This window comes from Saimiri boliviensis, chromosome 10 (genome assembly GCF_048565385.1).
Source record: "Saimiri boliviensis isolate mSaiBol1 chromosome 10, mSaiBol1.pri, whole genome shotgun sequence".
NCBI classification, from domain to species: domain Eukaryota; kingdom Metazoa; phylum Chordata; class Mammalia; order Primates; family Cebidae; genus Saimiri; species Saimiri boliviensis.
The window spans coordinates 36,035,176-36,063,129 of NC_133458.1; the positions used below are offsets into that span (position 1 = coordinate 36,035,176).

At 35.7% G+C, this 27,954-nt stretch overlaps 1 protein-coding gene across 5 annotated transcripts; it reads right to left on the reverse strand.

Moving 5' to 3' along the window:
* ING3 (inhibitor of growth family member 3) lies at positions 1–27,952 on the reverse strand. Of its 5 annotated transcripts, none has more exons than XM_010343751.3 (12): positions 27,784–27,952; positions 27,474–27,545; positions 25,623–25,723; positions 23,240–23,305; positions 10,805–10,901; positions 8,944–9,015; positions 7,951–8,031; positions 7,504–7,661; positions 6,092–6,285; positions 4,768–4,960; positions 2,494–2,532; positions 1–927 (listed from the first exon to the last, which is right to left on the reverse strand). In XM_010343751.3, the coding sequence occupies exons 1-12, from the start codon at positions 27,809–27,811 to the stop codon at positions 811–813; spliced, it is 1,218 nt and encodes a 405-aa protein (XP_010342053.1). In that variant the 5' UTR covers positions 27,812–27,952; the 3' UTR covers positions 1–810. The 5 variants fall into 5 exon arrangements, 3 of the variants coding, with proteins under 3 accessions (XP_010342053.1, XP_003921096.1, XP_010342056.1); XM_003921047.4 differs by having other exon boundaries at positions 7,951–8,070; XR_012512042.1 differs by lacking the exons at positions 1–927; positions 2,494–2,532; positions 4,768–4,960; ... (1 more) ...; positions 7,504–7,661; positions 10,805–10,901 and having other exon boundaries at positions 7,952–8,031.
* Between the last annotated feature and the right edge of the window lie 2 nt (positions 27,953–27,954).

A 27,954-nucleotide genomic window follows, 5' to 3' on the forward strand; every position in this document is an offset into this window, starting at 1 on the left:
TAATTTTTTAAAAACTTTATTTTAACACCTAATACAATTGCAATTTTAAGGATTACTTGCACAAAAAAATAAACACATTTGGTATAAAAATGTATCACTTTAACACCCTTTCCCCTTCAGTCCCCCACCCCCGCCCTCATGAACTGCACTCTATCTGGATGCAGAAACATAGAAAGACTAATGGCACAAATTCCTTTTTACCTACAGGAGTTTCTGTTTATGTACCCAGGTACTCTAGAGGATACCAGCCCACTTTATCACATGAACCATTTCCTTCAGCCTGCTGAATTAGTTTCACAAAGAAACAAAGCTTATTATAAAGGCATTTTAAAAACCATTATCTTAAATTCTTTTTAGAAGCACTGACTTTTTTTTTTTGTAATCATTTATATACAGTGTTACATAACAGCTCTGGAGTACAGTACATGCAGCAGAATATACCTGTTGAATATAAAATACTTTCCTTAAAATCTTCATCATTGGAATTCCTTGAAGTCTAAATTATAGAATGCCCATTACTTTGAGAAAATGGTTGAAGAGTACAAATGTCTGCATATGCTGGCCACTGAAATAATCCAAGGCTAACTGGAATAATATTCATAGCACGCCAGGAGTGCATAAATAATTTACTTACATTATTAAAATACAACCCATAAAATTCAAGTTCAAGATCTTATAGGATTGTCTATGTAAATCCTTTAAGTGGTTGCCTGGAAATGCATTGTTTCTTTTTTCTCTTTTCTTCTTTTTAAAGTCCTATATAAAATATTCAGCTGAAGTTTATTTCTTCCTCAAACAAAAGAACCACCTTTATTTGTGTCTGCTGCCTCTTCTCTTCATTGCAGCAGTGCACTGTGGACAGTACCATTTGCCTTTTGGTGCTTCTGTCAATCCAACACAGCCATAATGGAACCATTCTATAGGGCACTAGAAAGCACAATTGCAAGAAACAAGTTTTCAGTACTTCTAAAGACAAGAGAGTATATTAAAATATACTCAGGGGACTGAATAATCCATTTAATTTAATAATAATTAGATGTGTGACATCAGAATTTTTAGATCTTGATCATTTAGACATCATTTAGTCTAAGCAATAAGCCTCATGGATGAAGAAATGGAGGCACAGAAAAATTATGCATCTTGAAGAACCCTGAGGTCCATGTAATCTAGTCCTATAATCCTAAATAATGAACGAAAATTCACTAATTTTCAACTTTTGTGGGCAAAAAGAAGTGAGGTAAGTCTTCTATGTAGAAGGTAAATATATCTTAAGATTTTATTTAATATTCAGCCTTATTTGCTCTCTCATAAAGTGGAATAAGTTGATTGTAATTAAAGACATTAATTTATATCTTATGCCCTAGATTTCCTACCGGGGTGTTTCTATTCCTAGAAACATAGAGAAAAAGTATTCCTCTTTGAAACATATTAAGCAGTTTTATTCTTTCATGGGAAGTCTTAGCACTCAGAAGAGTACACACCGGGAATGAGAAGAATCAGAAAAGCATGATGCTGCTAATCACAGAAATCTCAATCATCATTTTCACTAACTGCCCCAGAAGAGTTTATAGTGATATTCTTAAAACAGTTGGGCAATATTGTTTTCACAATAACCACAAACAGCCTACAAGGCATTCTATAGGGAAATAGAAGGAGGGTCTGTCCCCATCTGCACGAAAATGTTGCTGTGACCCTATGAAGTCTAAGAAAAGTTTTAATGCACCTAGCCAACCCCCTCAATCTTCAGATTGCTTTACAAATTTAAAAATCTTGTTAATCTTAGGATTCTGTCACTACTAATTAGTACTTCTGTAGAATTTCAGGGTTCTGTTACCCCTCTGGAGTAAAAGTGGAAGAAAAGGGGACAGAGCTGTATGAAAATAAGGAGGGAGTCAAAATTACCAGACAACAATATTTGCAGTATTCAATAAAAAACTTGTATCTCTAACCAAAATTAAGTCTCCTAAAACCCAGGAATTCATTCCTTTCAAATCTCCTTTATTTTCTGTATCAGAGGTGGCTCTTATCAGCTGACAATTGCAGAGTACAGTAAAAAATGTTATACTCATGAGAGGAAGATAATCTCACATTAGATCCTCAATTATCCTACCCTTTGCTTTAGCACGGTGCAGCCTAAAAGAATGAATTGTTTTAAAATTCCATTTTTTTCAATGTGATAAATGAATTGGATTCCAGTAAACAGTATTTTTTAGCAAAGAAAAAGAAGGTATTTACAATTTTCATACAACGTAACAATTATCAGACAAACAATCTGTATATAAAACCATAAAATTCGCTTTAAAAATTAAAATAGGTAACACATAAAGGGACACTGCCCTATTTTGAAGAGGAATATTCTAGCATTAGCATAATATGAATATACCTGCAAACCTGTTTTCTTAGACCAAGCTATACAGCAAATAAGACAAATATTCAAGTAATAACAGCCTGTGATTTTTTTTTCATTCCTATATAGAAAAATTTAATACTTACATCTTGGTTATCACATCCCACCATCTCACCATAAGATACCTAGTTAAAAAAAATTAAATGTATTATGACTATGTAACAAACACCTAAATCTCAATTAACTGTTTATGATCCTGTTGGAAAATAGAGGGAAATACACTGAATACACAATTACACTGAGAATCAAGGTGTAACAGTTTTTTCCTTAAATACTCATTTGGGGGCAGGGTCAAGGGTGGGAAGAAATGCACAGGAATTATCTGCCCTTCAGCTATCCAGAACTTGTGATATAAACCACCTGGACGAAGCAGTCATCTTTCTGGGTAGTTCTTATTGCAAAAATTTTAAGTTTCTTTCTGGATTATTTATTTACTGAAAGTTTTTACTTCTTGGGTCACATTTGGTCATTTATATTTTTGCAATTTATAGACCACTTCCTTGAAATTTCTAAACTTATCTATTTTATGTCCTTTCTCATTTTCTTTTGCTCTTTATCACCAGCACTTTAGGGTACAACTTCCTAATTCTTGAGTTCACTGAAGTTCCCTGTGGACTGAATAATTTTTCAGACAGGATTGACTAGATAGCATACCTTTTGATTCTCTACATTATTGAAAATATATTTACATGGCCTTATGAAAAGAAATAATTTCTCTGAATATCAAGTTTTGCGGTGCTCTTTATTTTTCCCTGAAAGTTCTACAGACATTGTATCACCTTCGAGATTTTTAGTGTTACAGAGGAAATCTCTAGCTTCAGTCTGATTTTGTTCTTTGCAAGTAATCTACTTTCATTGCCAGGATAGAAGATATGCTTTCCTTAATCATTTCGAAAAATGTTTATCAGGTGATAGTAGAACAGCTAACAAATTGTTACAATTTTTAAAAATCAGATTGGCAACTCACAATGTAAGACACAATAATATGCTGATAGACTAAGATTTAAATGTGAAGAAACTGAAGCACATAAAGAACTAGACAAAACCATACAAAAACTAGGAGAAAATATTATATAAGACAAATTTTTGTGGAAAGAAGAGCAAAAGACAAAGCCCTTTTAAGTATGTAAGTCATGGCTCGCTTCATAAAGAAAAAGATTAATAGTCACAACTATGTAAAATTTTAGAATTATAAAAAAAATTAAATCAAGTAAACATTTAAGGTACATAATAAAAACAACAGAAAAATTAGCCAACACCATTAGGAGTCAATTCATAATATAAGAAACAAGTGTGTATTAAAACAATCATGATACAGAACTACCAAATTGGTACTAGGTTTTTAAATGAAAATAATATCCAGTGTTGGACAGGGTTTAGCAAACAGGCATGTTCATTAATTTTTGGTAATAAATTTCTGGAAAATATATTTTGGTAGTCTGTCAAATATTTACAGCCTAATTTTACTTCTAAAAGATTAACCAAGAAATTAGATGTATATAATGGATTACATTTAAAAAATGCCTATTGTAATATTATCCCTAATTTCAAACAAATTAATACCAATACAATAATCTATAGCTACGTATTGGTTAAATAAACTATAGTGCATGGTATAAGGGATAACTATGTGAAGATTAAGAACATGATCTTAAAGAAAAATCATGTTCAATATACCTGATTTAGAGAAAAAAGCCAGTGACAGGAAAGTATACACTGTGGTTCCTACTGACAAACACCCACACACGTGTGCATATCTGCATAGACACGTGTTAGGAAATGCATGCTTATGTCTCAATGTTGAAGCCCCCAAAGTGACTGTAATTCAACACAGGACCTACAAGGAGGTGGTAGAGGTTAAATAAGGTCATAGAGCGGAGCCCTACTCTGACAAGGCTGGTGCCCTTATAAGAAGAGACACCAGAGCACACTTTCTCCCTCTATCACGTGAGGGCTCAGTGAGAAGGCAGCAGTCTGCATCTAGGAAGACAGCCCTCCTCCAGAACTGAATCAGTGGACACCTTGATCTTGGACTTTCCGGCTTTCATACCTGTGAGAAAACAATTTTTTGTTGTTGAAGCCACCCAGTCTGTTGTATTTTATTAAGGAAGCCCATGTGCACGTGTTGGTACATCAAAAATGTTTAGTTACAGGTTGTATCTGAGGGCTGAGATTACGGCTAACAGTTTTCTTTATACTCAATACTTATAGTAAATGTCACTTCTGTATGAAGTGGGAGAAAAGTATACAAATCAAGCAAGGGTATTTTAAGTGAATTTTAAAAAGTGCTTAAAAATGAAATAGTTCTCTTTCTTCTAGTTTATTCAGATTTTACTTTTATACATATACCAGACTTTTACCTGATTACAAATGCAGTATCGAGGTTCATTTGGGTCATAAGTCCAATCAACCTGACTGTTTGAATCAGATTCTGGCACTACAGTTGTTTGTTGAGAGATTTCTTGTACAACAGTTGATGATGAAGAACATGATGATAAGGAAGAAGAGGAGGAGGAAGATGATGACTGCTGGCTTGAAGACTTGTTGTTGTTTCTGAAAAAAAAACAGTGTAAGTTTTATTTGCACACGATCTAGAAGTTACAAGAGAATAACTCCTAAATAAATGGTATAAAATAAAATGACATCAAATGTATAAAGTCTAAGTTAAAGTAATTTGGGTTTACCAATGATTTAAACTGTAGGTAGCACTTTTAAGAATACAAGTTATGCCTACTTTGCAGACATTATTTGTATTTTTAAGTAAACTGAATATTCTGCATCAAAACCTAAAGCACAAATACACAAAAACATTTAACGAAAGTGGTTATAACCATCAACTGATGTATGAACACCTACCACATGTATGTCAGGGAACCAAGAGTATAAAAATTTACAAGTAATTTACCGCTAAGCCATACATTATTTAAATTCTAAATTTTATCATAAGAAATCACATTAAACTTGTGCCATTAAGATGAATTAATTTTTAAGATGTTTGACACTTCTGTTGTGGTTATTTCATACTGACCATTCTTTTAGGGATTCCTTCACAGAAAATGTAACATATTTAAAAATACAGATAACATAAATACTATGTAACTAATTATTTTGGCTAGCATTTTAACTTTCATCATGTATAAACATACAGCTACCTGGGACTGACAGTGATAAGTGCTATTGTTTTAATATCTAAAGCTTATAAAATCATCCCGTCTCATATATAAAATCTAGGGACATTTTCATACCATCAATTTTTGGGACCCAAGACTAAGAATTAAGATGCCTTGTTTGCTGTTAATCAAAATGAAAAATCTTGTTTTAAAAAAAAAATCACCAGGATGTAATTTACATTTTATGCATTAATTTACCTTGAAACATACGGCAAAATAAAGGGCAATAAATAAAAAGCAGTTACATAAAATTACTTAATGAATGAAAGAAGATAAACAGATTATCTATTAAAAAACTTAAGACTGTAGAAAAGTCGAAAACAACTGTAACACTTTTTAAGATTTTATCCCTTCAAAGTATGGCAGTATAAATGAAAACTGCATGTCTCCACACCTTTGCAAGGTTCATTTTAATCCATTATTTCCTGCCTTTAACATAGTCAGGCCTGGCTGAGGTATCAAGTAGACCAAGTACTCAGTAAAGATGTGGGGCTACTGTAACAATAAAACTTACTTGCTCTTTCGACCACTTCGTGAGTCAGCTGCTGATGAACTGGCATTCTGTGTTAACGTTGTCATAAGTGCCGAAGATGATGAATAGACAGCTGTTTCCCTGGCCACTGAAAATTCTTTTCCCAGCTGAAAGTCATTATTCTTAAATGCTTCATAACTGGCTTTTAAACTTGATGTTCTTCGTCCTTCCTTCATCTTAAATAGACATTGATGGATTGCATCGAAATATGTAAATATGTAGATTTTCTTTTTCAAGTTTTACAAGTTATAGTTTTATTTTGGTTTATCCAGTATTAACGGATATTGCTTCAACTGTTATTTTCATCACTGGAATTTAAGCTTTCTTTTTGAGATGGAGTTTCGATCTGTCACCCAGGCTGGAGTGCAGTGGCGCAATCTTGGCTCACTGCAACCTCCACTTCCCACACTCAAGAGATTCTCCTGCCATAGTCTCCCAAGTAGCTGGGATTACAGGTGCCCACCACCATGCCTGACTAATTTTTTTGTATTTTCAGTAGGGACGAGGTATCACCATGTTGGTCAGGCTACTTTTGAACTGCTGACCTCAGGTGATCCGCCTGCCTCAGCCTCCCAAAGTGCTGGGATTACAGGCGTGAGGCACCCAGCCCAAGATTTTTTATGTAAAGATTTATAATAAGAGTTTACATAGTTAAAATATAATCTATGGGATGGGCAACTTCTTCATTTGATATACAGACAAACTATACAGAAGTGAACAAACTCAAGATGACCTAAGTCCAAGGCTACAGAGGAAGCCTTGGAACTGGCAGAAAGAACGAAGCACTGTGTTAGCATGTGCTGTGGACTGCAGTCAAAAACACGGGCAACATGAGCAGTTATTCTGAGAAGGGTCTGCATATAATCTGCATGATAAACCTATTTTTTACTTTTCATTATTAGTCGGGTAATTCCTACATGTTATTTCATTAAATAAAATACCAGATACCATAAAACCATGACTTAAAAATGAAACTACACAATGTTAGAAAACTATTTGTTTACATCAGTTCTTTTTTTTTTTTTGAGACACAGTCTTGCTCTATCGCCCAGGCTGGAATGCAATGGCACAGTCTTGGCTCACTGCAACCTCTGCCTCCCGGTGCAAGTGATTCTCTTGCCTCAGCCTCCAGAGTAGCTGGGATTACATGCACCCACCACCACACCCAGCTATTTTTTTTTTTTTATTTTTTAGCAGAGATGGGGTTTTGCCATGTTGGCCAGGCTGGTCTCAAACTACTGACCTCAGGTGATCCACCCACCTTGGCCTCCCAAAGTGCTGGGATTACAGGTGTGAGCCACCATGCCCAGCCTACAACATCCAGTTATTTCTATTAGGTTTCCAATGATCCAGACATAATGTCACATTTTGTCTCTAAACACTTTACTGTTTACCTGAGCTGTAGCCTGAACTGCTTGAGCAGCTGCCATGGTAATTGCCCCTGCACCAGTTCCTGAAGGTAATGAGCCAATGTTATAGGATGGCAGAGGTTGGGAGGAATTCACATTGTAGTTACTGTTAGAAGAGGCAGTGGAATTATTATTTCGACAACCTGTGTAGGCGTAAAAAGGAAAGAAAAATCGTTGCAGAGAACATAATGTGAGTGAGTTTAAAATACATTATTTCCCAGCACAGATAAACAACCATTAAATTAAAATTTTTCATGTCACTGCACATTAAGTCAACTGAATAATGCATCTTGTTGTCTTTTTTCTTCTTTCTCCATATGTATACTTTAACCAGGTAAAGATACTGTATGATTCATTAATCCTGAAAGATTTTATATCCCCTTATTCCAACACAAACAAACAAATCAATCATATCTAAGAAAATTAACTTACCTAGCGTATTTTCCTTAGAGGCATCTGATGTAAGGGTGGATAGAAGAGCTTCAGATTTAAACTTCTTTTCAGGAATATGATCTGTTGTTGTATGGTGAGAAGTTGGATTATATTTCCTTTCTAAATAAATAAAGAATTCATGTGTTTTTAAACTTTAGAGAACTATGGACAAGGTACAATACTTCTCTCCAGTTATAATGTGGAACAGTATGATCTGGGTTCCTCTAAAATACAGAACTTGATGTTCCCTCAGAAGGCAGGACAAGCAGAACTCTGTGTCACGTGTTTATTAAGAGTAGACTTCTCCAACATTTAAAAAACTTCAGTAGCAAAGTACTAAAGATAACCCAAGATGCACGATGGGCTCACATACAATATGAGGAAAAGTTTGTTTTCAAAACATTATCTACCACTTAGAAAAGTTTTCAGTCAACTGTCTCTTCCTATATCAACTAGCCCGCCAGTCATCGAACAATTCATCCACTCACTAACTTACCAACCATTCAGATTTAATTACATGCCAAACATTAGGTTAAGCACTGGAGAAGCAAGGATGAAAAGGACAAAGGGCCTATTACAAAACAGTTTATTGTCTGCCTCAATTGTAAGGCTCCCTAAGGAGAATCAGGTACGTGTAGGGAAGGAATATATGCTATTAGTACCATACATTCTCCCTCTAAGACAGAACATTTTTTTTTTTTCCTTTTTGAGACGGAGTTTCGCTCTTGTTACCCAGGCTGGAGTGCAATGGCGCTATCTCAGCTCACCGCAACCTCTGTCTTAGAAAACAGAACACTCATTTCTGAATAACATATGCTTTCCCAAGGAAAAAGATAGTCTGCCAGTACTTGCAATGAAAAAAAAAAAAAAAAAAAAAAAGAAGGGATTTCTTTCTCAATCCGTTGTGTAAAGTTAAAAAAAAAGAGAATATACAAGTGATATAATAAGGTTTTAATTGTTTTTCAAAACTTAGCTGTACTACACCAAACTTACTTTCCACTGGAGTATGTGAATGAGCATGGTGATTGTTCACTGGCTGTGAAGGAGTATCTAATTCCAAAGATCCTAAAAGAAGAGAGGCACAGAGATACACCACTATTAAATGTCACCACAGAACTTCACATGTTAGTCTACTACAGGCAATGAGTTCCCTTACCCAGAGGAGGACTAGCAAGTTCTGATGCATATACGCCTGTATCATTTTAGCCAGACATGTTAGAGGATCACCACTGTCCATCCCACACTGAGTTATCCTCTCTCTAAACAATAAGTTATTCATTTCCCAGTATTTATCTTAAGTACAAAATGGCTCAAGGCATACTTGTGTCTAATTAGGGAATTTACCACAGTGGGTGCATATAAATGGATGAATGGACATTGTAATCTATTACTGGTAAGAGTCAACCTAGTTTTATTGAATTTAAGACCTTTTAATGGGAGATTCTAAAGTTCTACATAATGGGGGACATTACTATATGAAAAAAATTATTTGATTATTAAAATGCCATTATGATTATAAAGACTTCATAAAAGAAGTTAGGGATTTTATTTGCAAATAGTGAGAAGAATAACACCAAGCTTAAAAATAACTCTAATGAAATTTTCTGGGTTTATTTTTTGATCCCTTGAGATGAAATTATGGCAGGGCACAGGATGGAGCACTTTTTATAACTTGATCCAATTTTGCTTCATATGTCTGTGTCCTTAGAGAGGATGCTTTATTAACCTTCCTGCAGTACTGAATAGGCATGAATTATCATTACTCACAGCTATCATCAGCATTTTTTAAAAAATCAAAGCAGCTAAAGAATTTTAAGTTTTGTCTCAAAATACTTATTATCTTCAGATAGGGTTCCTCAAGAAGAAACGTATCACAAATAAATAGGATGGTTATCTAAAGTGATGGATCTACTTTTGAACACAAAAATGCAACTATGGATATCAAGACAGACTTGTGATTGGCTTCCCTAGCTGACTTCTGGTGAGTATACAGAGAGATACATAGATTGGCACTATAAAGAAACCTTTCCACTGCGTGTAGAAACAGGTACATATTCCTGCTATGGAAATGCACCAAGAAAAAATATGTTTGAAAGTTTTAATTAAACTCTAGTAGAAATTAGCCATAATACTAATTTGGTTCAATTAACACCTAGTGAGTGCCTACTCTACGCCTAGTACCACACTAACTTGCTTTTATGTATGTTACCTATTTAGGTTAGAAGAAACGCTAAATTAGTTAAGGAAACAGTGTTCATGCTTCCATTTTTGGGAAGTCACACTAAAGAAGTGACAAGGGTAAGTTATAGCAGGAGATCAAATAGAGCCTTGCAAAGAAATATTAAAATGGTTTCTTGCTGATACGCAAAAGAAGGAAACACTTCCTTAAGAAAAAGAGGTAGTGTTATGAAACCAAGTTGAATCTTTTTCAATATATACAGTTAAGGAAAAGCCATAAAGTAATTCTTATGAAGAGAAACTAAGCACCTTCCTCAAAGCTTAAGTATATAAAGAGGCAAGGTAAAGTCAACACACTTAGTGCAAGATAGTTAATTTGTCTCCCAATGGTTACGTTTCTCTAAATTTTTGTTCTTACCGCTCAACTTACTAGGATATGTGGATATAAAAATTATTTAATATACTATTTCATAAAAAGTGAGTGGATGATATCCTATATTATCTCTCACCGTATCCATGACCCAAACATTTCTAATTGCTAGGGTCCAAGCTATCTGGCCTGGATGCCACCATCCACTGAAGGGCAGGATTTGAAAGCCTCTGTGGGACAAGCGTCTTCTCAGTGATTTGCATATGTACTGTCCAATATTGATGGAAAACTGTAAATTTTACTTACGCCTCTCTAATATTTCTGTAATTCCAGCATTATCAGCTTCCAGCTCCATTTTAAACTTAGCCAGTTCCTGATCCAGCTTTCTCAAGTGTCGATCTACCTGTTTCAAAGAAGATCAAAGATAACCACCAAAATTTGGGACACTGTTAAAGTGTCAGTTTAATGAGGAAACCTAAATCTTTGTTTCTTTTAGTGAATCTGCGTAGTATCCTTAAGCAAGTCAATTAACCTATGCCTCAGAGGTTTTTAATCTATAAAATGAGGGTGGTAGGCTAATAATCTCCCAAGTCTCCTTTAATACATTTTAAATTCTAAGACCTGGACTCTCAGCTTGTTAGGAAATGTTCTATACCCCATTTTCAGAAGTAAGGACATGAAAATTAAAGCAAAACTGAGATTATTAGGGATTAGAGATGGGAGGAGGGGGTGGAGGCTGGTTACTTTTCATAATATGTCCTGTGATTACTTAAAGCCTAATCTTCTCCTACTTATAAGGCCATCATCCACACTGTCATATGATAAAAGCTATTATTTAGAATGACGAAAGATCCCTAGTCTATAAAGAAGCTCCTATATTCTACACATCTATTTCTCATAGGCATGAAAGGGAACCATTAGGCTTGTAAACATTTACGTTAAGAGTAACAAAAGGGGTTTTTAGTCAGAAAACTCCATTCCTCAAAAGGTCTGTTTAAAATTATTTTATTTATAATACTACTTCCCTAGTTAAGTTGGCAAAATTTTATTTTCTCACTGAGAGATCTTTTGACTAATTTCAGAAAATTACATGACACCTCAAACTAACAATAAATGTCTTAATGTATTTTTAAGCTTAATATTAAATATTTTTCAATACTTTTTCAAACTTACTACTTTGAAGTGAAACAAACAAAAAAAACCACACAAATTCTTTGAAAAATATTCATGTCACATTATTAACAACATCCTTTTTCCAAGTCTAGTTTCCCACTGGATTACTGCTAGAATTAGAAATAACTTTCCTACAGATATCAAAATGTGCTATGATACTATATCAGGGCAACATTTTAAGTGAGGCTTAGAATTAAATAATGTATAACTAACATGAGGAAGAAGGGGAGAAAGGCAGCAAAACACAACGTGCATGGGTTAGATGCCTATGAAGGGCAGGTAATGTGCTTGGCACATCAGATGACCTCTCTTTTCTATCCCTCAATCTGATCTTTTTGGTTGTTACTGTCTTCACTTTACAGGTAAAGTAACTCAGAGGGTTACTTAAGTAACATGGCCAAAATCATATAGTTAATGCATTACAGAAAGCAAATCCAGCTGTAACGAATTGTGCTTTGCCATTTACCTGACATTGACCTCTGAACTTTTTGCATGCAGGAACCAACTCTTTTTTTTTTTTTTTTAATTCTTCAGAATAATATAACACAAATATAAAAAGTATAATATTGTCCTACTATTTGTATTTTATATATTAACAACAATCATTAGGGTGTTGGTTTGTACTTTTTCAATAATTGAAAGCCAGTTTTCCCTCTACCTTTACACACACATTACTTTTCAGAGTTCTAGAATATTTAAAAACCTGTAACATCACATATTGTGAATCCTTGCTCCTATTTAAATAATCTGCAGGTAACTGAGCATCCTTTAAAGGAATCTCCCTTCCAATAATAGTGTGAACACAGACGTCTGTTATTCAAGCATACCTCTTTCATTGTCAAAATTTAATCTCAAGGGAAATCAGAAAAAATATTCACATTTAAGTTCCAAGACTAATGCAATAAAAACATTCCACTGCTTTTAATATCTACAATTATACCAATAATAAATAATGAGCTATTATGTGCTTGGTGCTGGATTAAATGGAGGATATATAAAGAATGGAAGAGAATCGCTGCCTTCATAGGAATTAGAATTTAGTTGAAAAATCAAGATTTACATATGATTTTTAATATAATAAAGGATAAAATGTATAGTCTAGATGTTACAAATAAGCAACAGTTCAAAAAGGGTCAGAAGTTGTACATAAGAAAATACAACACTGGTAGACACAAAGGAGGTATGAATTAGACAGTGAAGATGGATTGTATTCAAATAGAATAAAAAAGGAATCACAATAAAAATGTACAGAGAAAGACAATCAATATGCTAAGAGAAAAAGTATGACATAACATTTAATATATATATAAAGCATAGAGAGCAAGAATGTTAGAATCTAAGTTGAGGGGTAGTGTTAGGGTGAGATGAAGACCTTTCTTTTTCATACCATACACATTACCTTAACTCACTTCACCTCTGCATTTAAGGATTGCTCCATTTTATTAAATATATTATTGATAAAGTTCACTACATATGACAATGTGAAAAATAATGATGAGACTTGCAATACTAGATAGCTCAGAAAAGGCACTAGAACCTAAAGGGTTAATAACTCTAAAAAAAATTCATAGTTAAAACAAAGAAAAGCCTTAACCACTTGTGGTAGGCAGCTTTATAAGATTGCTTCCAATCATTCTCACTTCCCCATATGTAAAAGAGATTATGAACTGATTAATATTATAAGCTATTATTAGGCAATGAGAATTATTTTTCTTCTATTTATCATTGCTGTACTAAATCAAATTAGAAGTTGGAAAGTAAACTGACCACAAGAATGTACTTAAGCAATAATGCACTAGGATATTTAAACAGTATTAAACAACCATAATAAGAGCTGTGAACTTGCCTGAAATCCATCATGTGCAATCCCTCAACCTACCTGGTTCTGAATGGTTAAAGCACCTCTTCTAGCTGATTACCGTGTTGTCCTCATAGTAATCAAGCAAAGCAAGGACCTAAGTTACAGCACCCCTCCACAAACACCTGCTTTCATAAAACTGATTTACAATAGTCAAGAGGGTACTAACCCAACTGAGAGACTTTCCATTAGCCATAGATTCCTAACACAGGGCTAACCAAAGAGTCTATTTATTTTTTCCCAGTTAATGTCAATAAAGGCTATAAACAAGGTTTCCTTGCCCTATGACCCCAAATCATTTTCTGTAACCCCAAATCATAACAGCTTTAAGTTGAAACTTCTATTATTCTTCTGGCCTCTTTAAAGACAAAGGAAATTCTACCAACATTACTTGTTAACGTACTCATGATGATACTGAAAAGTCATACTTGGCCCCTCTGCACAAAACAAACACAAAAACCTTCATCCTATAATATTTGCATAGAGTTGTAATATCTGACTCTTCCTTTTTTGACTATCTGGTTTTCCAATATTCATATTTTAAAGTGTACAAATAATGGACCTAAACAAAACTAAATACAGCTTTTTAAAAGTCTCTACATGATCTACTGTTTCCAATACAATCAATTTCTAAAATTTAGATGTCTAGCTTGCCCTTTCAGAATAGGCAATCAAGTCTGTTACATTCTAAGTTGAAATCAACAGCAATAAGGTAAATTTATATCCATGAAAAGGTCTGATAATAGCGAGTAAGGAGGGTAAAGTGGGGAAGAAAAAGGAACCATGATGGCAAAGTATTTCTCAGATGATAGGTCATGAAAATGATTCTTTACATCTCTAAATTCCTTTTAAACTAGATTAAAATGTGGCCTATCCTTATGCTGAAACAAATACTTGAAAGGGCTTAGCATATAACTTGGTCTAATCATCTTCCTGAAAGACAATAAGGACAGGACAGAAATCAAAAGGTCAAATTCACATAATGTATTTCCTTAATTAGAGTATCAGATGAAAACTCTCAAATTTATAGGTAAAATGTGCATCTGAAATATAATCATCTCAGGAACAGGCCAGGATATTAAAAAAAGAAGTAAGTTCAAGGATATTGAGCAATGCAAGAGACTGTTAAAATCATTCAAGCAGTAACTAAAAGCTCAAATTTTATCAGGGTATGTATAAATCAACTTTATTAGGTACTGCAATCTAATACATCCTTATGACAGTGACATCTGGCTGAGAAACACAAATAAGTGTTTAACGACTATTTATGAGTATCAGGATTCTAGAAGAAAATTATTTTAACCAGATAGATTGTGTGTGTGTGTTTGTGTTAGTCAAATTTCCCTAAAACGGCTACTGAAATAAACTGTTAGTTTGTTCTATGGGATCCCAAAAATAAATTTCTTCATTTGTTGATAATATCTAGTTTGGCTTATTCCTTAATAAATGAGGTCACCAGTGCAGTGATGGTCATAGGAAAACAAGTTTACTACTAATTTAAAAGTAAATAAAATAGTTCAATGAAAAAAAAAAATACAATGAAATGCAATGCCATATAAAACATTGAGAGATAAACTCAAACACAATTACATACTAAAGTGATGTACCATAAATTTTGTAAAAGTACATGCTTATTTAAATTACTATAATGTTTAAGCAAAGGCACACATACATAAAATCTCCTTTAAGGTCTATTCTGTGTCTCTGTTTAAAGTACTTCACTGGCTTCCATTGCTTTAGACCAGGCGTCCCCAAACTACGGGCCTCGGGCTGCATGTAGCCCCCTAAGGCCATTTATCCAGCCCCCCCGCCGCACTTCAGGAAGGGGCACCTCTTTCATTGGTGGTCAGTGAGAGGAGCACAGTATGTGGTGGCCCTCCAACGGTCTGAGGGACAGTGAACTGGCCCCCTGTGTAAAAAGTCTGGGGACGCCTGCTTTAGACTAAGAATTACTCTCCTCCTACACTGGCTCGCAAGGCCCCCATGTGTTAGCTCCTGCCTGCTTCCTTTCATGCTGCTCCTTTCCCATTACAGATCACAGACCAACCACCCCAACCTCTTTCTGGGTTCATTATGCAAGTCTTTTTCACCTCAGACTTTGTCCTTGTTATACCACATGCCTGAAACGTTCTTCCCTTAGCTTTTCCAACAGGTGATTCTTTCTCATTTTCCAAGTATAACCTCAAATGCTATCTCCTTAGACTACATTCTTAACAGCCTTTGCCAGTTATTCACTTTTCTCCCTCTCTCTCCCCTTTCCTCTCTTCATTCCACCATGTTTATTTCCTCCTAGGTACTTATCAAAATCTAAAATAGCCTTTGTTTAACAGTTTGCCCAGGCCAGGCACGGTGGCTCATGCCTGTAATCACAACACTTGGGAGGCGGAGGTGGATGGATCACCTGAAGTCAGGATTTGGAGACCAGCCTGGCCAACATGGTGAAATCCTATCTCTATTAAAAATACAAAAATTAGCCAGGCATGGTGGTGTATGTCTGTAATCCCAGCTACTCAGAAGGCTGAGGCATGAGAATCACTGGAACCCAGGAGATAAGAGGTTGCAGTGAGACAAGATCGTGCCACTGTACTCCCGCCTGGGCAACAAGAATGAAACATCTTGTTGAAACATCTCCATCTCAAAAACAAACAAACAAACAAACAAACAAACAAACAAACCAGTTTGCCTAGACATTGTCTGTCTGTCATCGCCCATCTACTACCTGTGACTGCTCATATGGAGCTCTATAGACACTTGCTGAATGAATCAAAGTCATACTCTCGCACTATATAAAGTTGTACAAATACAAGTACCACTGTTTTCTGGGTAAATGATCTCAGAACAGAATTTACTGTAGTTTTACACTTACATAATGTCCCATCCACTCCCCTTTAAAGCATACTAGCAGTCTCAGTTCTCAAATGTTAAATTTTATAGGAATGTAATTTCTATTATTTATCAATTTTCATTGAATGTTTACTGTTTTATTCAGGGAGAATAATTTGACAGGTTAACTCCATTTAGTGACCTCTCAATTGAACATGTCAATAATTCCCTTATATTTGACTATAATTATGTGTAAGGGTAATAAGATAAATTTCTTACCCTCAGGCATAAACTACTCAAATATTATAAGACATTGTGGTGATATGCACTATACAAACCACAAGTTTTCCAAGAAGGTACATAATTGTTTTTGACATTTTGGTAATTATTTATTCCTAAGTGATGCTAGTGTTTTACTTCTATTTGTGGTATCAAATTAGTTAAGTTTTCCTCTTATGTATATTTCATCTAAAAATTTACTTAGTAATTAGGTATTGTAAAAATCTTGAAGGCAGAAAAGAGATGACTAAGGTTTGGAAGACACTGGATTAGATAATCTCAAAAACCTTTGTCCTTCTCTTCATTATTCACTTATTCTACTATGTCAGGCTCTCAGGGTACAGAATGACCAAAAACTTAACTTACCCTCAGACCCTCTGGTCAGGAGAGCTAATAATTTTGACTTTTTTAACAATAAAATGACTGGGCACAGTGGCTTATGCCTGTAATCCCGGCACTTTTGAAGGCCAAGGTGAGTAGAACACCTGTGGTCAGGAGTTCGAGACCAGCCTCACCAACATGGTGAAACCCCATCTCTACTAAATAACAAAAATTGGCCAGGTGTCATGGCACACATCTGTAATCCCAGCTATTCGGGAGGCTGAGGCAGGAGAATCGCATGAACCCAGGAGGCAAAGGTAGCAGTGAACTGAGATTGTGCCATTGCACTCGAACCCGGGCAACAAGAGTGAAACTCGATCTCAAAAAAATAAACAAATAAATAAGATTTTGGGGGGAACATGTTAACTGGAGGCTCAATATTTTCATTACTTTGAATAGTAATGTTCCCTGTACTATTTAATATATCTGCTTTGTTGTTCAAGGAAGGGGTCTTTAAAAACAAATTAAAAACAGGAAGAAAAAGTATTATTGTAAGTTGAAGATTTTTTAGTTAAAATGCTCTAAACATACATATTGCTATAAGTTTTTTATTGTAAAAAAATTCCCTTTCACTGAATGCTCATCTGCAAATCTTGTTTTACAAGAACTTTCAAAATGAACTTACGTATCAGAAAAGGAAATCTATCCAAATTGAAGACAGTAACAAAATTATGAGAGCAATTTAGTAAGAGGGATACCAAAAAGAATGGAGCAAAGAAAAGGATCATAAGATCAAGTGTTTCATCTCCTAAACTGATGCTATAAAGGAAACTAAACTCAACTGAATTGTATTACTTCTTGAAGTCACTCCTGGAAGTAGCTATTTGTATACTGCAGTATCTTTGTCCATCAAAACTGAACCAATCTCAGCATACTCTGGTACCCTGGGAGAAACCACCTCCCAACTAAAATATATCTACACCAACAATGACACCATTAAACTCTCTCACCAAGACTCCTAACTTGGGGGTCATATTAGTGCTTTTTCTTCTCTATTAACATATTCAGGTGATTTTTCCTCAACAAATACTGATTGAAGAACAGCTATGCTAGGTTGTGAAGATATCAAAATAAAAGTACATAGTTCCTGACATTTATACGAGGGAAGACAAACACAAAAGCAAAGGTAAATATATAATTACAGTGTTATTTGGTCAATAATAACATCACGTGAATAAGAGTGATTTGGAGGCTGACATGACTGAGGCCAGGGTAAAACACAAACTGCTAATTATCTGCACAGTATCTATTCTCCCCTTCCTTCTGACAGAACCCCACATATCTGGGGTGGCCATGCAGCTAGAAGGAGCCAGTAAGATATAAGATGGCAGTTAGTAAGACTTCCAAGAAGACTCTTTAAAAAAGAGCTGACGGAACTACAAAATGTGCCCTTCTGAGTAATCTCCTACTGCAAGTCTTCTTCTTCCTGCCCAGAATGTCTGGTGGAACAGATGAGAAGTAGCCTGGGATACTGATTTTGTTGGGGCAGCCATACAAACCCTGGTCTGCCTCCTCCAACAGGTATTTTACATGAGGGATAAATAAATGTATTTATAAAAACCACTCTTAATATGCCTTTCCTGTTATAAGCTGTCAAATCTCTTCTCCTAGATGTAAATGATACCAATATCAAAGTTATTAAGACAATAAAGAGGTATGTGTAGGATTGTGAAGGATAGGGCAAGGTTTACCAAGCAAACAGGAAAAAGAAAGTTATTCCAGTCAGGGAGAGTCATGCATACACAGTATGTTCACTGTGTATCAGGCATGTGGATGGTGAGGAGGGACAGAGGACAACAAAGAGACACAGTTAGAGATCTGGCAGGAACCAAATCAAGAACTTTTGCGTGGCATGATAAAACAAGTCCGGACCTAAGCGCTTAAGAATTTCAGGCCAGGCGCAGTGGCTCAAACCTGTGATCCCAGCATTTTGGGAGGCCGAAGCAGGCGGATCACTTGAGCCCAGGAGTTCAAGACCAGCCTGGGCAACACAGGGAGACTTCATCTCTACAAAAAATACAAAAATTAGCCAGGCATGATGGCACATGTCTGTAGTAGCAGCTACCTGGGAGGCTGAGGTGGGAGAATTGCTTGAGCCTGAGAGGATGAAGTTGCAATGACCTGAGACTGTACCACTACACTCCAGCTTGGCTAACAGAACAAGGCTCTGTTTAAAAAAAAAAAAAAAAAAACGAACAAGGAGACAGCATGCTTAAATGTGTATTTTAGGAAAACAGTGATAAATCAAAGGCAGAAAAACCATTTAGAAAAGCTACTATAGTTGTCTGGGTGAGAGATGAAGAGTATTTGAGGAGATACACACTAGAAAATGACATAAGGGAATGTTCTATATCTTGATTGGGATGTTGGTTACAAGAGTGTACACAGCTATCAAAATGTGAATTGTACACTTAGGACATGTACATTTATTGTCTATAATTACATTTCTTTTTTTTTTAAGTACTTCAATACAGCAAGCTAAAGAAAGGTGAAGAAGAGACAATTAGAGGCATTTACAAAGTAAAATGAACAACACATCATCAAAATAAATGTGGGGAAGTTAGTGACAAGGAATACGAGGTGACTTTCAGCACCCAGTCTGAATGACTACAAGTTCAGTGGTTCATCTGAGACTTAGAAACAAAAAGGTGGTGGTAGGGGCAAGGGAGGGAAGTTATAGAAGAAAAAGGAGATTCTTCAAATTTTAAAATACTGAGTTCTAGGACCTGGGAATACTCAGATAAGATGAAAAAACTCAAAGAAACAGCTTGGGCTTGAGGAATAATTAAAGTATAATTGTTAACACTACGAGAACACATGGAAAGGTAACAGAGGAGCGTTTCTCAACTTGGGTGGTGTGCAAAGGTCCGGGATAAAACTGGCATTTGACAGAACAGGTCTTTACTGTGCGGCATTTGGTCTTTTTGGCCTTCTTGGCAGGTAGAAAAGGGGAAGAGAATCACCTTCATGTGAGAACCATTTGATGAGTAAGAAACCACATAGGTCAAGGACAAAACCCTGAGGAACACCAACATTATGAGCTACATCCAAGAAGGAGTCTGAGAAAGGCCACAAAGGTAGAAGCATTTAGAGCAGTCAAATAGTAATACATGATCAAGAACGGCAAAACAAAACGAATGGCAATAAGCATTAAATGTCCCCACAGGGTCAGTTACACAGAACTGAAGTTGTCAGATGGATTAGCAATAAAGAATTCATCAAATGAAGCTTCAGAGGATTGGTAAACAGAACCCTGATTGACATAATTTAGGAATAAACTGAAGGTAAGGGAGTGTCAAAGTCTGAATGAGAAACTCAAGAAAGACTACACTGGCTAAAGCAGAGCCATGGTCATGACAGGATTTATATTTGACTGTCTGGGTTTTTTTAAATATGAGGAGGACCTGAGCATGTTTAAATGCTATGGTATAGAAGCCAAAAGAAAGAAAGGAGGCTAAAGATTAAAAAGAGAAGGCATAAGTGATGAAGCGAACATGCAGCAAGTAAAAACATGCCTTAAGGTAGCAACAACGTGGAAGGTACCAGTAAGAAAAGAAGATGAAGAGCTCAACCAGTCTTTTGATTCAATAGGAAAGGGCTGATAAAATAGAAGGAAACAAAGTGCAGACACAAGAAGTGTTTCAGAGGGTGGGCAATTCCAAGTGATGATCAGGTTCAGTCTGTGGCAACGGAAGTGGATTAGGATTTGCAAAAGCCAAAGAAGTAGATGACCAGGTAGTAAAAGATAATTTCAACAGCGAAATGTGAACCAGGTGCCAGTTTTCAATCCACCACTGAGACACATAGAAGCCACTGAATTACAGTGATAAAAGGTAGAGGATTACTGAGATGATTATCACTAAGTCTGAAAGAGAAGGGATTTTTATATTAAGGATATAATGTTCACCTGAAGTAGGATTAAAGTATTTAAAAAGAAAGGGAGAGAGAGAGAGTAAGGGAAAAAGAAGAAAAACAAAAAGGAAGAGGGTAGAGCAAAGGAGAAAACAGAAAGGAAGTGGTGGGGAAGAGAAAAGAAGAAAAGACAAAAGGAGGCCTCAGAGACACTATGGGAGTGAGAGACAGCAGCTTCAGCTGGGCAGAGCTGAAAGGGAAGCAGTGGCTTCAGGAAAATAGAAAAATCTAGTTCAGGAAATGAGACGGACTAAGTCCTTAAAGTAGGAGCAAATGGCTACTCTCGGCGAAACTAAGAGCATTATACGTATTTTAATGCAAACCCTCCAGTAAGGTATAAATTAATATTGCTGTTTTACAGGAGGAAACTGAGGTTCAAGATTAAATAACTTTTCCAAAGCCATGCTGTCAGTGAAATGGCTGAGCCAGGGTTTGAACTCACATCTGCATGGATCCATTATGAACATTTGCTTTCTGTTACATTTCTTATGTTTTATTAAATTTACAACCTTACTTTTATTACTTTGCTCTCTAGCCTTGGTAATATATCCCCTCTCAATTAATTTCTGAATTTGTACTTTCCTTCTATGTTATGCCATTCTCTTTGAGCGAAATGTTTTCCCCTCAATACACCATCTAATTCAGGACTCTGACTTTCTGAACAAACTCTGTTCAAAACTCTTCCTATACCCTCTAAGAAATCAATAAATAACTCTGCATGACTTACTTCATTTTTTTTTAGCAGACACCCCTTAATATTCAATTGTGTTAATGTTTATTACATGTTTCTGTATGGGTTCTCCACTTTAGTTTGCAGGTAGGTCTTCCCCACTACAGTAGTTTACAGACACCTTGAGGACAAGAGCCATTTCTAGTATTTATTTACTTTTTATTCCTCCATTATACCCAGGTACAACTCCCTTTTATCAGGCACAGAGTGGATGAACAGTGTGGTTTATAAATAAGAGATGAATACACACACACATATTTAAAAAGCATATATTTATATTTTTTCTAAATACACAAAGTATCTTTAGTAAAGGTCTAACAAGCAGTAAAACAACAAAACAATCAACAAAACAAAGAATAAAACCAAAGAGCTATATGAATTAAAAAGCAGGCAGTCTCTAAATAAAGACTGATACATACAGTCATTAAATATCAGGAAGAATCTTACTAAACAAATTAGTCTAGATTCAAATGTAAATGCCTTTTTCTAAATTTATAGACATAATTAAAGACTGAAATAGTAACTTTTTTTTTTTTTTTGGTTTTTATTCCACAGTAAATCAAGCTACAGCCTATTCCATCTATCTTTAGGCAGTGGCTTTTATGAATTTTTTTCTCAGAATAACTGTATGAACAAAAGAGCCCAGGTTATCAGAGCCATTAAAAGGTGTGTACTACATTAAAAGCAACTAAACATTTTCCATAGCTCTACATGACAGGTGTTTTCTAGTTTGGTATAAGCATTTATAATTCACACCATATGTAGTGTTCACCTTTTTTCCTGTGTCTTGCTCACCAGTGACATTTTATTTGCACATACTTGTTTAATAAATGTGTACTCAGGAAAGACAACATAAATATGAAATCTATACAATGAAGTTAGCCAAAAGTGAGCATTTGTTTTTTGCTCTAATTTAATGTAAAAACAGAAATGGCTATTCCCTAAAGTATGTATTTTAGAAGATATTTCAAATGAAAGAGAGCACCATAATTGCATCAATATGAGAAATAGTGAATACTCTATCTATCTTCTTGATGTTTTCAATCTTTTAGAAGTGCTGCTGCAAAAAAAGAATCTTGTTTAAAGTTTGTCATCTTGTATTTCTCAAACAACTGCCACAGCTTTTACATACTATCTGTTAACATCACTCAGGTAAACACTGATTCAAATGATTCTTCTTCATTTTAATCAGACTACCAAGAACTCTTGTTAAGGCATTCTTCTCAGACAAATTTTGCCACAGAAACAATCTCATAATGATGTATAAGGCATGTAAACCCACTATCTTAAGAAGACAAGGATTAGTAAAATAAAGTTAAACATTAATTCAGTTATAAAAAATATCTAACGTCAGAAACAATCTTACCTCGCTGTAGACTTACTAAAATGCAATTTTCACCACATTAACTAACACTGTGGACTCTGACTTTAACCATAAAATGGACACTGAACTGTCAAATTAGATATGATCAAGAGAGCAATACTTCAGTTTTAGTTGCTTTTTCCTACATTTAAGCCAATATATTTAAAACATATTCTATTATTCAAGTAGTTATGGCACAGTGTGCACATTACTTTTACTTACCAAGTCATATATCTGGTTTGCCAACTGAACCTTCTCATCTGCATCTTCCAAAGCTTTATAGTAGTCCTGAATGAAAATATTTTCATTTCAAAAATAAAGTAATCCTTCAAAAATACTCACATGCCGGACACATAACTGCATTTTCATTATCATACCTTATTATTACAACCAGTCATCCTACTTTAGTAATAAAAAGCCTGTTAGAGGCTGGGCACGGTGGCTCACGCCTGTAATCCCAGCACTTTGGGAGGTCAAGGAGGGCAGATGACTTGAGGTCAGGAGTTCAAGACAAAAATGGCGAAACCCCATCTCTACTAAAAATACGAAAATTGGCCAGGATTGGTAGTGGGCACCTGTAATCCCAGATAATTGGGAGGCTGAGGCATGAGAATCTCGAACCTGGGAGCGAGAGAATGCAGTGAGCAGAGATCGCAGCACTGCACTTCAGCCTGGACAACAGAGCAAGACTCTGCTTCCAAAAAAAAAAAAAAAAACACAAAATGAAAGAAAAACCTGCTAGAAATAGGGTGGGGATGGGAAAGGATTAGAAACTATTCACAATGGCCAAGAGTTAAAGGGAGATGTTCAGAATTTCTAGAAAGAATATAATTAAAAATAAATGCTATTCTAAGTCTAGAAAAAGCTGTATGAGTTAATGAACAGTATTTAAAATAAAAAGTTTATTAAAATTGATCTAACTTGTAAAGTACATTTGCATTCCATTAAAAACTTTTTTTTAAGCTGAGCTACTGAAAGGATTCTGATCTGCATTTCCCTATTTTGCAATTGTTCTATAACTCTCATTTTAAATTAGGTATATTTTCATACAACTCAACCTGTATTTTAGATTTTGCCTCAACTTATTATTTTTTTTAAAAGAAAAGAGGGGGAAGGAAGAAGATACTATGAATTTCCATGGAGTACTAGACTTTTCAGGGTATACTCAAAGTGTACTCTACCAAAACTTTATTAGGTTAAAGAGATGATTAGTGACTTTGGGAAGTACATGTATCATGTCTATATTCACAAACACCTGTGCCTCCAGGTATCTTCCAAGCCAGCACTACTCTGTTATAGATTATGATTCTTTTTCTCTAACAGAAATAATTTTCCGTCCATGCAGTAGAATAAATAACTACTCATTTGTAGTTTCCAAATTTCTTTCTTAGTTGACTTTTTTTTTTTTTTTTTTTTTTTTTTTGAGACAGAGTCTCACTCTGTTGCCCAGGCTGGAGTGCAGTGGCATGATCTAGGCTCACTGCAACTTCCACTTTCTGGTTCAAGTGATTCTCCTGCCTCAGCCTCCCAGGTAGCTGGGATCACAGGCACCCACCATCACATCCAGCTAATACTTGTACCTTTAGTATAGACAGGGTTTCACCAGGTTGGCAAGGCTGGTCTCGAAGTCCTGACCTCAGGAGATTCACCCGCCTCCATCTCCCAAAGTGCTGGAATTACAGGCGTGAACCACCACACCCAGCCTTAGTTGATCCTTGAACAATTTTATGAACACTCGGTTTAGGGAGGCATTATTATTCAGCAATATTAAGACTTATTTAAGGTCACACAGCTAAATAGCAGAGTCATGACCAAATTCAAGTCTTCTAAGTTGTTCTTTCAATGTATCTATCCCTGAATGAATTCAGTCATACTTGTAAAGCAAACTTTGAGGTTTGCACGTATACTCATTCAATTCTGGAAGAGAGGTATAACCACTATAAAACTGACAAAACCTCAATTCTACATTTCCAGACCAATGTCATGTACAAATTTAGAGTTTTAAACTAAAAGGCTTTCTTACATCCCTTCTAACTTTTAGGATTTTGTTCTTCTGTGGGTCTAATTTATGTACCTAGCAATATATAAAATATTCTCCAAGGTCTGCTGATGTTTATCTACCCTAGTTTGTGGTCAAAACTAGAATACAGTACTCTGTCTCTGGAAGTGACTCAACTTTAATTATATGCAACTAGAATAAAACAAACTAATAGGAAAAGATGTACTTTTTAAATAGTTTGTCACTTTCTAATAGTCACCAATTATTGAGACAATTTTTTAAATTACCAAAATGCTTTAATGACTAAAAATCCCTATCTAAAGCTCTAAAACACAATAGCCATTAATAATATTCCTTCATTTTGATATCTAGACAACTATTTATATTTGAAATATCTTTTTTAGAGCATTCCAATATTTCTTGATAAACTTTTTTTGTAAATTGCATTTTAGGTTTTCAGGTACATGTGAAGAACATGAAAGACTGTTGCATAGGTACACACATGGCAGTGTGATTTGCTGCCCTCCTCCCCATCACCTATATCTGGCATTTCTCCCCATGCTATTTCTTCCCAGCTCCCTAAATTATCCAAAGTATTGCACATACTTTTTTGATGGAAGCCATTTGTTCTTCTCTCCACTCAGGTTTATTTTTCTTTGCATTCATAAAGAATTCACTGACTCTTTGTTCTAGTTGATCCATTGCATCTATGACATAATAAAAAAATCATATTTAGATGACTAAATTCATATATCAAATATACATGGTTTGATTTAGGGAGGAAAAAAATCTGACAATACACTCTTTCACTCTGCCAGTAACTTAAATATGTTATTCTTTGATTATGTAAATATGTAATGCCTGAATTACTTTCCTTTAAAGAGTTACAATTTTCCTTATTGACGGATTATTTTTGTTTTTGTTATTTCACAACTTTTTCCAATAGCCTAAGTAGAGTCGACAAAGTAGATTGGCTCTATACTATAATTTTTGAGCAATACAGCATTGGGGTCAAAAGCTAAAGGTATTAAATCAGCCGAACGCACCAAAACACAATTAAAACACGATTAGATAATCCTCACATTTCTTTTAACAAAAAAAAGTGATAAAAACATTTGGTATATAGCATTAAACATCTCATCATGTCATATCCCAACTAAAAGTAATAGGTATAATCATTTAAAGATTATTTCTAGATAAGTTTTCCCCAAATTATGTGCCAAGACTAATCATCTCATTGGATGTCTGCTTAAAAAAAAAAAAAAAAAAAGGGAAAAAAAAATTCTGTCATGTAAATTGAGAAAAATAGTTTTAAAATATACTTCTTTTGGAGATTTTCAGTCCACACTAGCCCTTTAAAGACTCTATGAAGTCCTATGGTTAATTTTTTAGAAGCATCTTCCTTTGTTTAAGTAAGTCAAAATTAGTAAAGCCCTAAAACAAACTCAGATCTATCTGATAGATCAATCTTGCAGAGAACACTACTTCAGCAAATCTTTAGCATTTCAACTACACTAAATTTAAAATGGATTTTGTGAGATAGCCTGAGAACCACACAAACAATTCATACTTCATACCACAATCCACTGAAAAGAAGGTGGCTTCCACGCCACCACTTTCCATCACGTGCCTCCTGAACTTACAAGAAAAATGTACTCATAAACAAAGAGTATATAAGTGGTGGTGTAGTCATATGCAGAGAAGTCAGGGGCAGTGAAAAGGACTGGTTCTTAGCTATAGCAAGCGGTCTCTGAGCAACCTATTTATAGTCCTTGCTCTACGAAAGGGCAAGGTTAATTTGTGGAAAAAGTCACAGGACTGCCAAGCTATCACTGAAAGAAAAAGAAATGTTCATTAACTGCCACATTTTTTAGTACCTCACATAAGAAACTCTACAGTGAAATCTTATTTCTGTCACTCATTTTAACTAGAAAAATGATGATTCTGTTAACAATTCAAAATGTATCTTCTAATGTGTAACTAACTTTTCAAAATTTGACATTCGCCAGGGTCTCTTAAGAGCTATATATAACCTGCGCTTCTATGCTTTCTACTCTTGAAAAACTGTGAATAGAATTAACTTTATAAGTATAAATGCTGAAATCTTAGTTCAATACGAAAAGGCTCAAGACAACATCTCAACATTTATGCCGACGACCACTGAAACATATATAACTATCTCAATGACGGTAGAAAAATATTTTTTGAACAATCCCACATTCTAGAAAGAAATATACGTGTCCTAATGCCTCCTCCTCTTGCAAAAGCCAGAAAAAAGTAGCACGGGAGGGAAGGAGAAGGCGAGATTCAGGACTGCTAGTTCTTTCTGACAACTCCTCATGCACTAGCGGAGTAAGCCAGAGGACAGTGAAAGAGCATCAGGCGTTAGCAGTAATGACAAGCAAGTCTGGCACTGAACGTGCACAGCGAACAAGAGTAGCAGACGCGCCAACTTACTCTGCACCTGCAGGTCCATCTCGCGCATCTCCGTGAAGCGGTCCCGCAGATCCATAGGAAGCTGTTCAATCACTGACAAAAAGAGTCCGTCAGAGGGGTGGGGCCAACGGCGAAATACGCGCTTACGTCACTGCGCGCGTGCGTCGGGGGGGTCGAGGGGGCCGGCAGCCCACAACGAGGCTGCCAGTTACCGTGAGAAAGAAACATCCCCCGCCGCCCCCTCCCTCTCCGCCATCTCGCTGCCCGTCCACTCGCGCTCTCGCCCGCCCGCAGGTCCCACCGGCGGCCCCCGCCAGCGCCGCGCACTCACTTTCCAGATAGTCTTCTAGGTACAACATCGCGGCCCTTAGAGCTGAGAGAACGAGGGGGTCCAGGGGTTTATTTGTGTCACTCGCTGTCGCCGGAGTTTTGTCCCTTCCAATATGGCGCCTCCGCTAGCAGCACCCGCTCGACTCCGGCAAAAAAAAAAAAAAAGAAAAAA

Excerpts from the sequence above, each read along its gene's own strand:
- ING3 (XM_003921047.4), bottom strand. The coding sequence starts at position 27,811 with ATGTTGTACCTAGAAGACTATCTGGAAA. Across the intron at positions 4,961-6,091 it reads CGAAGTGGTCGAAAGAGCAA|AAACAACAACAAGTCTTCAA; the intron begins GTAAGTTTTATT and ends TTTTTTTTTCAG. Across the intron at positions 928-2,493 it reads TGGGATGTGATAACCAAGAT|TGCCCTATAGAATGGTTCCA; the intron begins GTAAGTATTAAA and ends TGTGCTTTCTAG.